The sequence below is a fragment of the Tenrec ecaudatus genome, chromosome 5 (assembly GCF_050624435.1).
Source record: "Tenrec ecaudatus isolate mTenEca1 chromosome 5, mTenEca1.hap1, whole genome shotgun sequence".
NCBI lineage: Eukaryota > Metazoa > Chordata > Mammalia > Afrosoricida > Tenrecidae > Tenrec > Tenrec ecaudatus.
The window spans coordinates 162,963,883-162,977,417 of NC_134534.1; the positions used below are offsets into that span (position 1 = coordinate 162,963,883).

A 13,535-nucleotide genomic window follows, 5' to 3' on the forward strand; every position below is an offset into this window, starting at 1 on the left:
ATCAGGCATCAGGCGTGCTAAGAGGCTCTCCGCTGCTGGCTGGTGGTGGTGGCGGCAGCAGCCTGGGCGCCTCTTGCCTGTTCTCATTCCAAAGCCAACACAAACAGAACTGGCAGAACTCAGAGACCAAATAGGAGCTATTTATTCGGTTCACAGTCTGTGAAATGCAGCAATAAAAATCTTTGGACTTCAGCAAGTTGTTTTAATTTTTTCCTTCTTTTGAGTAATAAAAAAAATTATCCAATGTCCCAAAATGGAGCTTAGGGGATTAAAAGAGATGAAACCCTAAACAGCCCCCCTTGCAAAAAAAAACAAACCATAAAATTTGCACAGTCTCATAAACAAACACAAAAAAACTCAAAAATATTTTATAGTCAGTTATTTTGGATTTTACACCACCTGTAAATTATATATACATAGAATATTGCAGAATCATAGCTAATACACGATATTTTCACTATTAATGCTGGTATAATCTTTATACACTGGCCCTTTATGTTTTTTAAATTATTGCATTGTTTAACGTGGACTGTAAACGGGATCCCAGCGCCCGCCCGCCGCCCGTGCCCTACTCGCTGTCCGACTTGCCCTCCTTGGCCGTGGTGGAGTGGTTATACAAGCCCTGGGCCATGAGGTGCACAGCCAGTGTGTTCTTGTTGCCCGTGGCCTTCTTGATCTTGGCACGCTTGTTCTGAAACCAAATCTTGATCTGTGATTCGTTGAGGCTGAGTTCCTGCGCCAGGCTCTGCCGCCGCTGCTCCGTCAGGTACCTGTTGGTCTGGAACTCCGCCTTGAGCCTCTGCAGCTGCTCCGCGGTGAAGGCGGTGCGCGGCCGCTTGTCCTCTTTGTTCGGGTTCTTCTTCTTTGGTTTGCGAGACCTGGGGCCTGTACAGTAGGCACGATAGACAGAGAGACACTGGGTCATCCACGGAAGCCACCGCTTACCTCCTTACTTAGAGGTAGCTCCAAAAATAGCCACCTTCTGTGTGTGGGCGGGGCCCAGAGACCCAGCGAGAGCAAGGGGAAGGGATTCAACATGGCCACTCAGCTGAACTACCAGCTGGCCTCCACAGGCCCACTCCTAAGGAGTGAGAATATAGGCCAGAAGTCCAGGTGTCAGGTATGAGTAGGCTCATGGGGTTCAGGGGCTGGGGGGGAGAAGGAGGGAGGGGCCCTGGTCTGTCACAGAGTGGTCTCCAGAGCAGAGTAAAACTCCCAGAGAACAGCAGAACAAACAAAAGTCAAACCAACTCCTGGCACAGCTTCTCCCAGTTCTTTCTGAGGCTCTTTCCAGAAAAAGGGAGAGAGAGAGTAAATTGGGGGGAGAGGTGAGGGAGTAAGACAGGGAAGGTGTTGGGGGTAGCCTAAGACCTAGGGGAAGACCTCTAAGGGTTGCAATGGGGACCCCTACAGGGGCTGTGGGCACCCGGCAGGTGGGCCCTGAGCACAGGAGAGGTTGTGTCCCAACCTGTCCCAGCCCCCCACCTGGTCCCCCACTCCTGCATCCCACCTTTTATATCCAGTCTACCCAAGTTCACTGTCTTCTTTAATGAGAGACACCTACACCCACATTGGTTCCTGGGTCATGAAGGAGTATGGAACCACTAGGCAGTCTTTTCCCACTTTAGAAGCTTCCCCAGCAGCCTGAGGGAGAGGTGAGCTGGCCCTTGCTCTTGGAGAATGCTGGCCCACTTTCCAGACTGTTCAGAGGCCAGGTAGGAGCATCTGACAGCTGGGAAGACAAGCCCCACTTCTTGCCCCACCTCCATCTCTTCAGTAGCTTGCCTCCCAACAAGCCTGCCACTGGCTGGTTTCTGGTAGGCTGTTCCAGGGAAGGACAGACTAGCAGGAAAGGTCCGGGATCATGGGAGCAGAGAGAGGCAGCCAAAAGTTAACTTCTTCCTTTTCTTTCTTTTTGGTATGGAGAAGCTAACCCCTAGATCTGCCCCAAAAGGTAAACATCAGGTTATAGGGAAGGGAAAAGGCACAGACAGGGATATTGAAGGAAGATGTCTTGAGCTTACGTCCGGGGTTTATCAATGGAAAAACCTGAGACTAATCTTTTGGGGAGACCTGACCCAATTTTCTCCCACCGGGCACCTTCAGCTGTGAGTAGGATAATAAGCTGCAGTGAACTGAGCAAAGCGGGCTCTCGGATGAACTGCGGCTGTGTTTCTTGCTGCAGGGTGCCCCTCCTACCTAGGCGCTAGGTGGAGGGAGTCCCTAAGAGTTGGCGAGGTGGGAGGAGACCAAAGAACTCCCTGCAAGAGCAGTATCCCAGCACTTTCCATGGGAAGCCTTACTTGGAAAAGGGGGCTGGGGGGTGGGAGTTAAGAAGGAAGCTGCCCAAAGCATCTGGGCAGCAGACACCCCCACATCTCTTCCCAGAAGCAGCACCAGGTCCAGCTTGCTGGATAGCACCTGCCTCCTTACTAGCAGAAGTCTACAAGTCTATGGGACTAGGGCCCTGCCCAGTCCAGCTCTCTCCTGGGGTGGGCAGGGTGCTGGTGAGGACGTAGGACGCTATGGGGGGCAGCCAGCCTGGGATGTGACACCAAACCAGCAAAGTACAGGCAGAGCCCAGCACCAGCGCAGGCGCTGGTTCTCTGTCGCCTGTGCTCTGAGCACCCCCTGTACCTCTGTACCCCCTGCTCCACCGATGGCGGGGCTTTACTCAGCACAGGCCTCACACATACTTCCGCCCACAAGTGAGAGGCATTGGTTTGCAACGTGGAAATTCTCCCCCAAAACAGATTTCGGATACTCTTTCTTTTTTTTATCTTGTTTCAAATCGCAAAGCTTGAGTCTCGGATACCAAATCATCGCAGGAAAACTCCCTTTTCTTTTGAAAACGCTGCGAAACACAAACATTATTTTAAGGACTAGTTTTTGTCTTGCTTTTTTAAGACAGAAATACCCGCGGCTCCGGCTGGCCGGGGCTTCTCGGCTCCCGCAGGCAGGCTCGGCTGGGCCTGCGGTGGCGGCCCAGACTGCCTGCCCGGCACAAAGCGCGGTTTCTCGCCCGCCTGGGCATTGTGAGACTATATGTTAATTAAATATTAACAAAGGGAGGGAGGCGAGAACAATGGAGCAATTTTCAGATCTAACTGGAAATGTAGTATTTCATTAGAAATACACGGGTTCGTATTTTTGCGGGGAGGCGGCCCGAGGAGTAGTAGGTCGTGTTGTAAACTGGGCAACCGATACCGCCAAAACAGAGATGGGTTTGGGGGGTTCAAGGGGCGATCTCATCGGAGCTACAGACTCAGCAGACCCGGGAAAATCTTTTCCACAAATAGAGACCCGTTCCTAATGGCGGTTCCGGGACCCAAGTCCGAATTTAATGTGCCTGATGATTTCTATGTGACACAGATTTTGCTTTTTAAAACCCGGTCGCGTGAAAAACAGACCCGGCCCCCCTGCACACATCTCGGGCTCTGGCGGGAACACACAGGGCAGCCGAGAAGAAACCTCTGTACCAGAAAGTCCTGGCTGTTTGGAAGCTTTCTGGTACGCCGCCCGATCGCCTCCGAGCCGGGTGCAGGATGGATCCGGAGCCTGGTGGCACTGGCTTCAGGCAAATAAAAAGAGCAATGGAAAAACAGACACTTCTCTTTCTTAGCACTTCCCTCCCAGCGGGGGTCCTCTGCCCATCCTCAGCCCAGGCCTAAGGGATGGGGGAAACACAGAGCGCACTTTCCCGCGTCCCCCAGCCCCCAGACCGCATCTATTATAACTAGATTTCAGAAAGGTCTAGATTTGGGGGTGCGCGGCATGGGACTGATCTGGTCTGAGTTGGGGAAGGGGTGGAGAGTTCTTTTTTCCTGGTCTGTCTTCCAGTGCTCCGGTTCCTAGCAAATAAATCCTTTACAGCCAGGGAAGGGTTGGGGTTTGGAGATGGAGAAAAGGCCACCATGTGTGAGGAAGAAAGTGAGGGGGTGGGGGTGGGGGGCACTAGACACACACAGGGAGTGAGGGAGGGAGGAGAGAGAGAGAGAGAGAGAGAGAGAGAGAGAGAGAGAGAGAGAGAGAGAGAGAGAGAGAGAGAGAGAGCCTCTCTGTTGTTCTAAGTAAGTCTGTCTTTACTCTCTGTGACTCGTTCTCCAGAATCGCTGTGTGGGCGACGTGTGGCACACAGCCTTTGTGTGTGTCTTTTTGTGGGGTGGATCTCCTCCTTCAAGTCTGCCGCCGCCCGGGCGGCAGGAGCGTTCCCAGCGCCGCCCTGGGCCGGGCGGGCCTTCCCTGGGTCGGCTGGCGGGCCGGCAGGGAGCGCGGTGGCCGCAGGACTTACCTGAAGAAGGCCGGTCGGAGTAGCGCGTGCAGTAGACCCAGGCTGGCCAGAGCATGGGCTGCGTGCTCAGGTTGGCACTGGCCTGCGAGCTGTCCGAGTCCGAGCTCACCGACAGGTCACCTCCGCTCAAGGCGCGGGGCTTCAGCGTGGCGTCCAGGGGACCCCCGGGATCGGCGCCTTTCTTGGCCCCGCTGTGCAACGCGAGAGCCTTGGAGCCTCCTTCGCCGTCTCCGGCAGAGTCGCCCTCGCAGCCCGGCAGCGGCCCGCCGGCTCCGGGCGCAGTCGCAGGGTGGTGCCGGGGCTCCCGACCCCCGGCCCGCAGGAGCTGCTCGGCGCCGCCCGCGACCCCGCCTCCCTCGGCGCCGCCGGCGCCGCCGCCTCCTGCGGCTCCTTCCTCGGCGCCCCGGCCTCCCCGGGCGCCCGGGCAAGCCCCCGGGTCCTTCCTCCGGCCGAACTCGGGCCGCAAGATGTTGTCGATGAAGAAGTTGGTGATGCGGTGCGGGAGCTGGTGGTTGCCCGGTGCCTGCAGGACCACTGGCAAGATCAGAGCCCGCCGGCGGCCGGTGTCCGAGTCGCTGGGGCTGCCGCCGCCGCTGCCGCCGCCGCCGCCGGAGCTGCCTCCCGTGCCGGATTCCGGCGGCCGCTGCCCCTCCGCCGCCGCTTCGCAGGGGTTTGGGTCATTCTCCTCCATACTGTTCACCCCAAATCCCAAATTGTTCCCGTTGGGGGACCCCTTCCCCAAATCAGCCCTCGGCCCGCCCGCGGCACCCTAGGAGTCCCCCGCCGCCGGCCCGCTCTCGTGCCCCGCGGACTCCTCGGAGGCTGGGCGAAGCGGCCGCGGCCAGGGCGGTTGTCTCCAAAGTGGCCGGTGCGCCTCGGAGCGGAGCCACGCTTGAATCCAAGAGTTGCGGGCGACGAATTGCAATATTGGCGCGGCGCGCCCCGCAGCGGAGGCTGCAGCGTCCGGGGCTCCTTCCTTAGCGCGGCGGAAGCCCGACGGTAACAATAGTAGCCGCGGGGCAGGCGGCGGCGGCGCCCGCACGGACCGCCCCCGCGCCCTGTCCACTGCGGCTCCGCTCTAGCCCGGCGCCGCCTCCCGCTCCGGCGCTGCCGAGGCTGCCGCGCGGGGCTGGGCTTGTGCACATCCAGGCGGCTCGGTGCCCGCCGCCGCGCTCTGCTCGCCCGGCCCGCGCCTGCCCCTGCAGCCCGCCGGGCCCGGCCGCAGCCGCAGCCGCAGCCGCAGCGGCGCGCTTACCCCGCAGCCTGGAGGTGCGGGGCGGGGTCCGTCAGCGCGGGAGCCGCCGCCGCCGCCGGCACGCACATGGAGGGGCGCGGGCTGCGGGCTGCACTGGGCGATCGCGCGCCCTCAAGCACGGCCGCCTCCCCGCTGGCCGCTGGGCGCACCCAGCCGGCATGGGGACGCCGCCCCGCCGCCTCGGCCGCACGGCGCCCCGGCGGAGCCCCGGGGTCCCGGGCACATGGGTGAGGAGTCGGAGGGCGGGCGCAGGCTGGCCGCCGCCCTTGGCCCCCCGCGAGTCCGCACCGGCCGCTGCCTCGTCGCGCACGCGGGCTGGGGGAATTTGGAGGCCACTTAGCGGAGCCTGAAACACTTTCACTCTGGATTTTTGTTCTTATTTTTAATAGAGACCCCTGGAGTGACGTCGCGGGCCGGTCTCCTGGACACGTGCCTCGGGCCAATGGGCACGGCGCGGCGCGCCCACGTGATCCACCGGCCGCCGCTCACTGACAGGAGCCGGCCTGGGCCCCTCCCTCGCGGCCCCACGCCTCCCCCCTCTTAAAGCGGCCGCATCCTCGCGGAGCCCCCGCGCGGGGTGCTGAGGCTGGCAAGCGGAGGGAGCTCCCCACCGCAGGGAGACCCCACCACGTCCCCGCCACTCGCTTTCGCTCCCTCACGCAAAGGCTGGTCTGTGCCCTGAGAAAGCACAGCCCCAGCTCTGCCAAGCCACTCTGCGCCTATAGATGCTGTAAGAGTGATATTTGTAACATTTCCATATTGTTTACCGTAGGGAAAATCCCATAATTCCTTGCACAAACTGCATAAATAATATTAAATGAGCTGCCGAGGTACAAAGGGACTTTTGGAGCCGGTCTTACTTGCCGTTGGAGAGGGCAATTGTCACTTACATTTGACTTTGGTAACCCAGACAGCTTCTTCTCTTAAAGGCAGAGCTGGCGAGCAGACATTCCTCCTGTAGACACTTATTGTAAGTTGTGTGCGTGCGTGTGTGAGCGCGAGGGCGCGCGTGTGCCGAGAGAGGAGTGCATATAGTAGCATCCTACCCAATGTTGCCGATCTTCATGAAACATTTATATGGATCCGGAAGGGTGTCAGAATATCGTTAGAGGCTCCGTTTGGGGAAAGCAGACATACAGAAGCTTAGTGGCTTGTAACCTAATCTTTATGGAAACAAGAGGAGGGTTAACCGGTCAGTCAAATGCACCCGCCGGCAGTTGCTGCCACCTTCCGCCATTTGACCCTGCCCCCGCCTCTCTACCCAGATTCTGGGGCTGTTGGGACGTCCATTTCATTTTCTTTGTTTTAAGATTCTTTAAATTGCTTTTGCAAAGGAGTAGGCCGCGTTTGAAGGAGTCGTGAGTCAAACAGAAGAGTGTGGAAACTGATAGCGAATAATCCCAAAGTGCTTCCGCCTTCCTCTCTGTACCCCGTTCTCAACTTCTTTTTCGGTGGCCACCAGAACATCCAACAAGAAATTCGGTGTCCTCTTCCACCTCTCCTTGTTTCTGCTCGCACCTGCTGTGCTGTTTTTTCGACACCACCAAGCTATCCCACTGTCGTAAATTCCTGTTCCCACCTAGGTGCTAGCTCATTATTTCAAACGTTATTTGAACATAAATTTGTGAACTCCAAGAACAACTCAGAAGGTGAGGGCGTGCCCAAACAGTGAAAACAGACCCTGTGGGAAGCGGAAAGAGAACCCCAGACGACCTCGAGGCTGGCCTGGGACGGACCTGGCCATCTTGGGGTGCAGTGGCTTGGCTGAAAGAGATGGGGAGCAGCAGGGGGTGGCATCAGATCGCAGTTGAGGGCCTAAGGAACAAAGCTCGGAGATGTCAGGCTAGGAAAGAATGAAGGTGGGGCCCAGTGAGAAACTTCACCCGCCCAGCCTGGCAGGCCAGGTAGGCCACTTCTGAGGTGTGAAGGTTACACCCTAGACAGGCTAGGCTCTTTTCTGGTTCACACCTCTCTTCTCTACTGCAGGGCGGGCCCCACCTTCTTCCAGCCTCTGGGCTTCCAGGGACTTGGGGGGAGGACTAGAAGCAGCATTTCCAAGACTTTGCTCAAAGGGAAATTAATATGTGGAGGAGGAGGAGGGGGAAGGGGTCTGGAGAAAGATACTGGCCAGGTAATGCTGAGGTTAAAGGTGGCTGGACTGTGGGTTGCTGGGAAAATAGGAGAGCCAGGCAACCCAGTGGGATAGCAGAGTATTCTGAAACCCAAGGGGTATGGGGGGTGGGGGGGTGGAGGCTTGCCCTTTCTCTGTGCCCCTCAGGCACTTCTTTGGCTGACTCACATCTCTCTCCCTTCTCCACCCTTCCCCCCCCCCCCAAATAGAGGAGTTCTCATCAAATTATCTGGTAGGGGCAATACCCTGAGCCTTAAAAACAAATAAAAACTCCCCCCCCCCCCCGAGACTCCCACTGTCCCTAATGGGGTTGTGTTGTGGGGCTGGGTGTATGGTTTGCAGAACGACTTTTATGATTTGGGGTGAATGTCTTGCAATGCCTGGAAATGACTAGTTTTAATTATGTAGGCAAGGAACCTTGGTGGTGTCATGGTCAAGCTAACTCAAACACAGTTAACTCACAAGCTGATGGTTCAAACCTCCCAGAGTTTCACTGGAGAAAAGACCTGGCTATCTGCTTTCTTAAAGAACATCCCAAGAGGCAGGTTTATCCTATCCGGTAGGGTCCCCTAAGAATACACTTTAACTGTTTAACACAACAACAGCCAGTATTTAAGGCTTCTGAATGCCTGGTAGGTAGAGGGAGGACTCAGGCCATTTGGCTTCCAGGAAAGCCCTTACAGGGTTTATTATTTCTCTTATTATTTCTGTCCCCTGAAACCAATTTGTTCAACTTCCGAGAAGTAGGTTTGGATTTTTTTGGAGTGGGGAGCTACACCTATGATTGCCCTAGCAGGGAGCTGCTTCTGTGGCCTTTCTCCCAGCCTCCTGAACCCAAACCCAGAGCTGCAGCACAGAACTCTGAAAAGTAGCTTGTACCGCCTAGACATACCTACACCATTTGTCTGCACCAAGGTCCCCCAGGCTCAGCTGGCTAGGAGGAAGAAAGGGCATTCTACAGATGCCAGGGACCCACCCGGGCTACTGACTCGGAGGGGGGTGGGAGAAGGGAAAAGAAGGGAAAGAGGAGGAAGACACCCAAAGCGGGGCCCAAAGAGAAAAGTAACCCTAGAAAGAGCTCCCCTCAGAGTGGGCGCTTCTTCAAAGGGTTGAGAGAGCTGAGCCGAACCTGCAGAAAGTTCCTTGCCCCACGGGTCCCACCGGGCTATTCAGGATTCAGACTCGGAGACCCCTATAGGATTTCCCAGGTTGTAAATCTTTACAGGAGCAGACAGTCCCATTATTCTCTTCCGGGGCCCCAGGGGCTAGAGGTTAGAGGGCTACTGAATCTTAGAAATACAGAAATCACCTCGTTGGACACCCCTAAAATGTGTGCGAACCCACAGAGGGGGCTGGAGGCCCAGGATGTCCCTCCTCACCCCACCTGGGACACCTGGGCTGCATTTTCAAGTCTTTGGGGTGTGGGGTGTGTCCACGGTCAGGGGGGTGCTGAGATGCCCACAGGACGCCCGGCCCTGCGCTCCAGCAGGCCTGGCAGCCGCCCTTGGCCGCCCGCCCGGCTCGCTCAAGGCTGTTTTCAATCGGTGGCCGAGAGAAAGCCGGCCCTGGGCCTGGGGTTCGCCCCAAACGTGAAGCGAGGCCCTGCGCTGTGAAATCCGGTCCCCTCTACTCTTCCTGGGACCAAGCGCCTGTCGCCTGAAGAACCCTCTTCCAGAGTACTGTCCTCCATACTTCGGGGGCGGGGGTGGTGGGGTGGTGGTAGCGCCGAAGCCCGAAGGGGGGGGGGGAGCAGAAGCGCCCGGGTGGGATGAACTCGCAGCCTCTGGCTTCGTAGTGCAAACCCCATGCCGGCTGGGCTTTCGCTCGGGCTCCGAGCAAGCACGCGGGCGCTCCGGCCTAAGCCAGGTGCCTGCTGGCTGATGCACCCCCTCCCCTCCCCCCTCCTACGTTTATTTTTCTTAAAACGAAGCGGGAGGGGGGCCTCCCAGCCCCCCCTGCCGTCCTCCTGGCTTCCCTCGTGCCTCTGCCTCTCGGTGGCAGTGAAGGCTCTCAGAAATAACGAAAGCCGCCCGCGCAGCTCTCGCTGACCGGACGGCGAGCCGCTGGATGGAAAGAGGCGCCCAGCAATCCTGGGGGGTGGGGGGGACAGGCAACACCGATCGCCAGCACCCGCCCCAGGCCGTAGAGGGTCCCATCCTGCCCAGCGGTGCCTGGCCTGCAGACAAAGGCCGAAAGGACGGCACGGCGGAGGCGAGGGTCGAGACCCGCTGGAGAGCGCAGACACTGAGGTGCGCCTCCGCTGCTCACCTCCAAGTCCAGGAGGGGCTGAGGCTGAGTTGGGGAACCGCGTCCAAACAACTCCACCGAGGAAGTGGTTACAGCAACCGCAGCGAGCCTGGAGGGAGGTCTTAAAGGGTCCTAGGGATTGGGGCGCAGAGGCCTGCACTGCTAAGATCTCCAGTCTTAGCACCCCGCAAAGAGAATGGCCTGGAAGTTGGCAGTCCTGTCCTGGCTCCGCTGGAGGAAGGGAGGAGAGGCAGCCTGTGTACAGCAAAAGCTCTATCGTGTTTGGGAGTGGGGTGAATGAGGCACAGGCAGGGCCGCCTTCCAGTCTGGGCCCAAGTGCAACCTTGGTGGTCAGGGGTCTGGGGAGGAGACTTTATGTTTAAGTCTTCAGAACTGGACACTAAAGATGAAGAAACTGTTCCCCACTTGGTTTCTCCTACAACAGTCACCGCTAAAAAATAACCCCAGGATTCTCTCTACTTGAGCTAATAACCCCCACACCCGCAGTAACTGCTCTCCTTTGGCCAGCTCTGGGCGCTCTCTCGGCTTCCGATGACCTGACTCTTTGGGACTCACCTGGCACCTTTAGGGTCCTCTTCCTGGTCTCTGACCCTGGTGACTGTTCTCAATCTTAGTAGAATTAAAACCAAGACGGAAGGTGGGCACACTTTTAACTGGAGGCCAGCAGCCAGGGGTGGATTACTCAAAAATCAAGGTAAGCATGGGCTTACTTCTTGGTACTTACTTCTTTTGTAGGAAACAATTTCACATAGATTTCCACCACGCCAAAGATGTGCAACTAGGCACTCTGCCCCTGTCTGGGATGGTAAATTTTAGAATAGACTTTGGATCTATTTGGTGCTGTGGGGTTGAGATTAAGACAATTAAGTTAGACGCTAGTCATACCTAGAAGTGGAATCTTTAATGTGGCAGAAAACTGTGAAATTGTTCACTAAAGATAAGTAGGTAAGAACAAGTAAGTCTGCTCTTACCTGGCATATTGGGCAATCAATCACTGACAACCATCATGTCTTCACCAAAGTGACTCACACTTTGGCGTCTGGTGTGTTAGGGCTAGAGAAGCCCTTGTGGAAGTCATGTTTAGGAGTCATTTAGATTGTTCCATTACGTAATGGCTCTCCTGCAATGGAAACATCTCTGCAGGATTATAGTAAACCAGTAGAAAGCGGTACATTCCAGGCATTCTAGAGGCAAATAAATAAAATTGGTTTGTTAAAGGAATTTGTAGAATACCACCCATAGCTTCAGCTGGCTAAGAAGACCATAACAGGAAGGAAAACTAAAAAAGGAAAGGATAATGAGCTAAAAATTCACTATTCACACCAATTTTACAATCGTTTACAAATTGTGGAAGAAATACTAGCATCCACCCACTGTCTTCCTTTTGACTTTGGAAAGAAAACAAGATCTTCAGAAGGATTTCTTAAACACCTGCTTCACCGTAATAGAACTTTCTCCCCCACCCCCAAGTGGCCTCAGTAATCATAGAAGCAGGTTTAACATAAACTCATGCATGCCAACTTTTCAGTAATTTTAGAAACAGGATTTGAGTGGCTAGAAGAATTCCAGAAGTTTCAGAAACTACATGTTTAGCCTAAACCATCTGGAGTCAGCCCCACCAAATTATGTAAAGCTAGCTACACAAGTAGTTTATCAGTCTAGGTTTCAGACAAAAAAGAAAATATATAAATGAACACCTCCCCCACCCCTGAAAATCAACAACCAATTAGTGCTTAACTGGGGCAAGCTGACATCAAGAGATAGACTGGTTAATTTGGAGAAAACTTTTAAGAACATTTAATATTAAAGTCATGGAATTGATTTCCATCTTTCCTTTATAAAATAGGCATATCTAGTTTGAGGTAAAAGGGCAGAACTAAATTGTGGTTTAAATTGAAGCATTCTCTAAAACTAACTATTTGTCAATTACAGAGGTCAATAAAGTTAGTCATTCCAGGTGAGTGTCTTTCATTTATGTACATGCTTATAGGCATGGCATTGTTGATGTCTTTGTTTGTTTGCTTTTCAGCAAGGTACCCACATACCTGAGCCATTCCTAGTTGGTTGTCTAATTATGTCTATTTGAAACAGTGGTTTACAAATTTTAAAAAATGATTTTTAATGAACTCACACACTCGGCTGTGGCATTGTGGCCACACCGGCGTGTAAAGTGACACAAAGACCCAACTACCTCTCTGTGGACTCTGTCCTTCAGTTTCCACTAGGGATGGCAAAATCCCCTCACATCCTCTCACTGGGCTGGCCTCTCTCCATTCTTTTTTCCATTTAAGGCAAAGTCCAGCAAAGCAATGTTTTAAAGTTAAGGCACACTGTAGAAATGGACTCTTTCTCTCCCCGCCCAAACGGCTCCCCTTCCCCAGTCCCTCTGACAAATATCCCTCTCTCTTGCGACAGCCTGTAGGCGTTATATTTTATTTTATGGAGTTTCAGAAGTTTGGGTGTGTGTCCGATCAGTTAATCCCCTAAGACATAACAGCCTCAGTGGGGACTAAAGGGTAGCAACCCTATACCACTTCCAACATTAACCCAGAGCAGGAGAAGAGAAATGGGATACGCACAAGGATTTCCCACAGATGTAGCTAATTCCCTTAAATGCCTCGGGATTTACACCTCTCTGTGTAGCGGGAGTGAGAAACGCGGACTGTTCTAATTAACTGCCTGCTTTTGGAGTTCTCAGTTTGCACTAGCGAGGACTGTCTTAGACCGCCGCTCGCTCGCTGATGTTCGGGACCGCGCCTGGTCAGGTAGGCCAGGGGCTCTGAGTTCGCTACCAGCCCGGACGCGGGAAGGGCGGGGGTGGGGTGGGGGTAGCACCGAGGTGTGGCAGGCTCGCTCCGAGGGAAAAGCGTGGTTTCCCCAAGCAACACACCACACGGTGTGTAACCCTTAGCTGCGTCTGTCTTATTTCGTTCAGCTGCTACTGGCTCAGCGGGACACGTCCGCAAGTCACCCTGAAAAACCTCAGGCTGGAGATACAGTGTGAGATCAAGTCGCGTGCAGTTTGATTTCTCTCCGGGGGAAGCGGTGGCCAGAATGGATTTCGGATCCACAATAAGATCTTCCAAGAGGTGTGCGTCTGCCAGGGGCCGAGGCTGAGCCAAAATGCAAACATGTCTTCCTTCCGGCCGGGGTAAGAACCCGCCCCGCCCCAAACACACACCCTTACTTCCCACCCCTGTGAACAACTTTTGGGAAACAAAATCAAAAGAAAGCGGCGATGCCCATCTGCACGCCGAGGCACTAAACCGCGGGCGCGCGGAGAGCTCCCTCCTCGGGAAAGGAGGCGCCTCGCAACGCAGGTCCAGGATCCCTGGGGAGGTGGGCTGGATTTCGGGGCGCGCCTCCCTAGGCTCTCAAGGGGAGAGGCGCATTTGGGGAAGGGCACCTTCAGTCGTCCAGCGCGCTCCGCTGAGTCTGAGTGGGGAGAGAGGTGTGTGTGTGTGGGGGTGGGGGCGACAACATCTCCGCATTACCCAGCAAGGACCCAGCGCCCCTGGCCTGGCGCTGCGTAAAACGTGACAGCCCGGGTTTGGTCGCTGCAGGAGATCCCAACCGCAGGGTGGTTGAGG

General features: G+C 55.4%; 1 protein-coding gene across 1 annotated transcript; it reads right to left on the reverse strand.

The window, feature by feature from the left end:
• Positions 1 to 568: 568 nt before the first annotated feature.
• EN2 (engrailed homeobox 2) lies at positions 569 to 4,982 on the reverse strand. Its single transcript, XM_075550774.1, has 2 exons — positions 4,292 to 4,982; positions 569 to 885 (listed from the first exon to the last, which is right to left on the reverse strand). The coding sequence occupies exons 1-2, from the start codon at positions 4,980 to 4,982 to the stop codon at positions 569 to 571; spliced, it is 1,008 nt and encodes a 335-aa protein (XP_075406889.1).
• Positions 4,983 to 13,535: the final 8,553 nt, after the last annotated feature.

Bases quoted from the DNA above. Each gene is read 5' to 3' on its own strand.
- EN2 (XM_075550774.1), bottom strand. From the start codon at position 4,982: ATGGAGGAGAATGACCCAAACCCCTGCGAAGCGGCGGCGGAGGGGCAG. The intron at 886-4,291 runs GTAAGTCCTGCG...CCTACTGTACAG, and splicing joins CTCCGACCGGCCTTCTTCAG to GCCCCAGGTCTCGCAAACCA.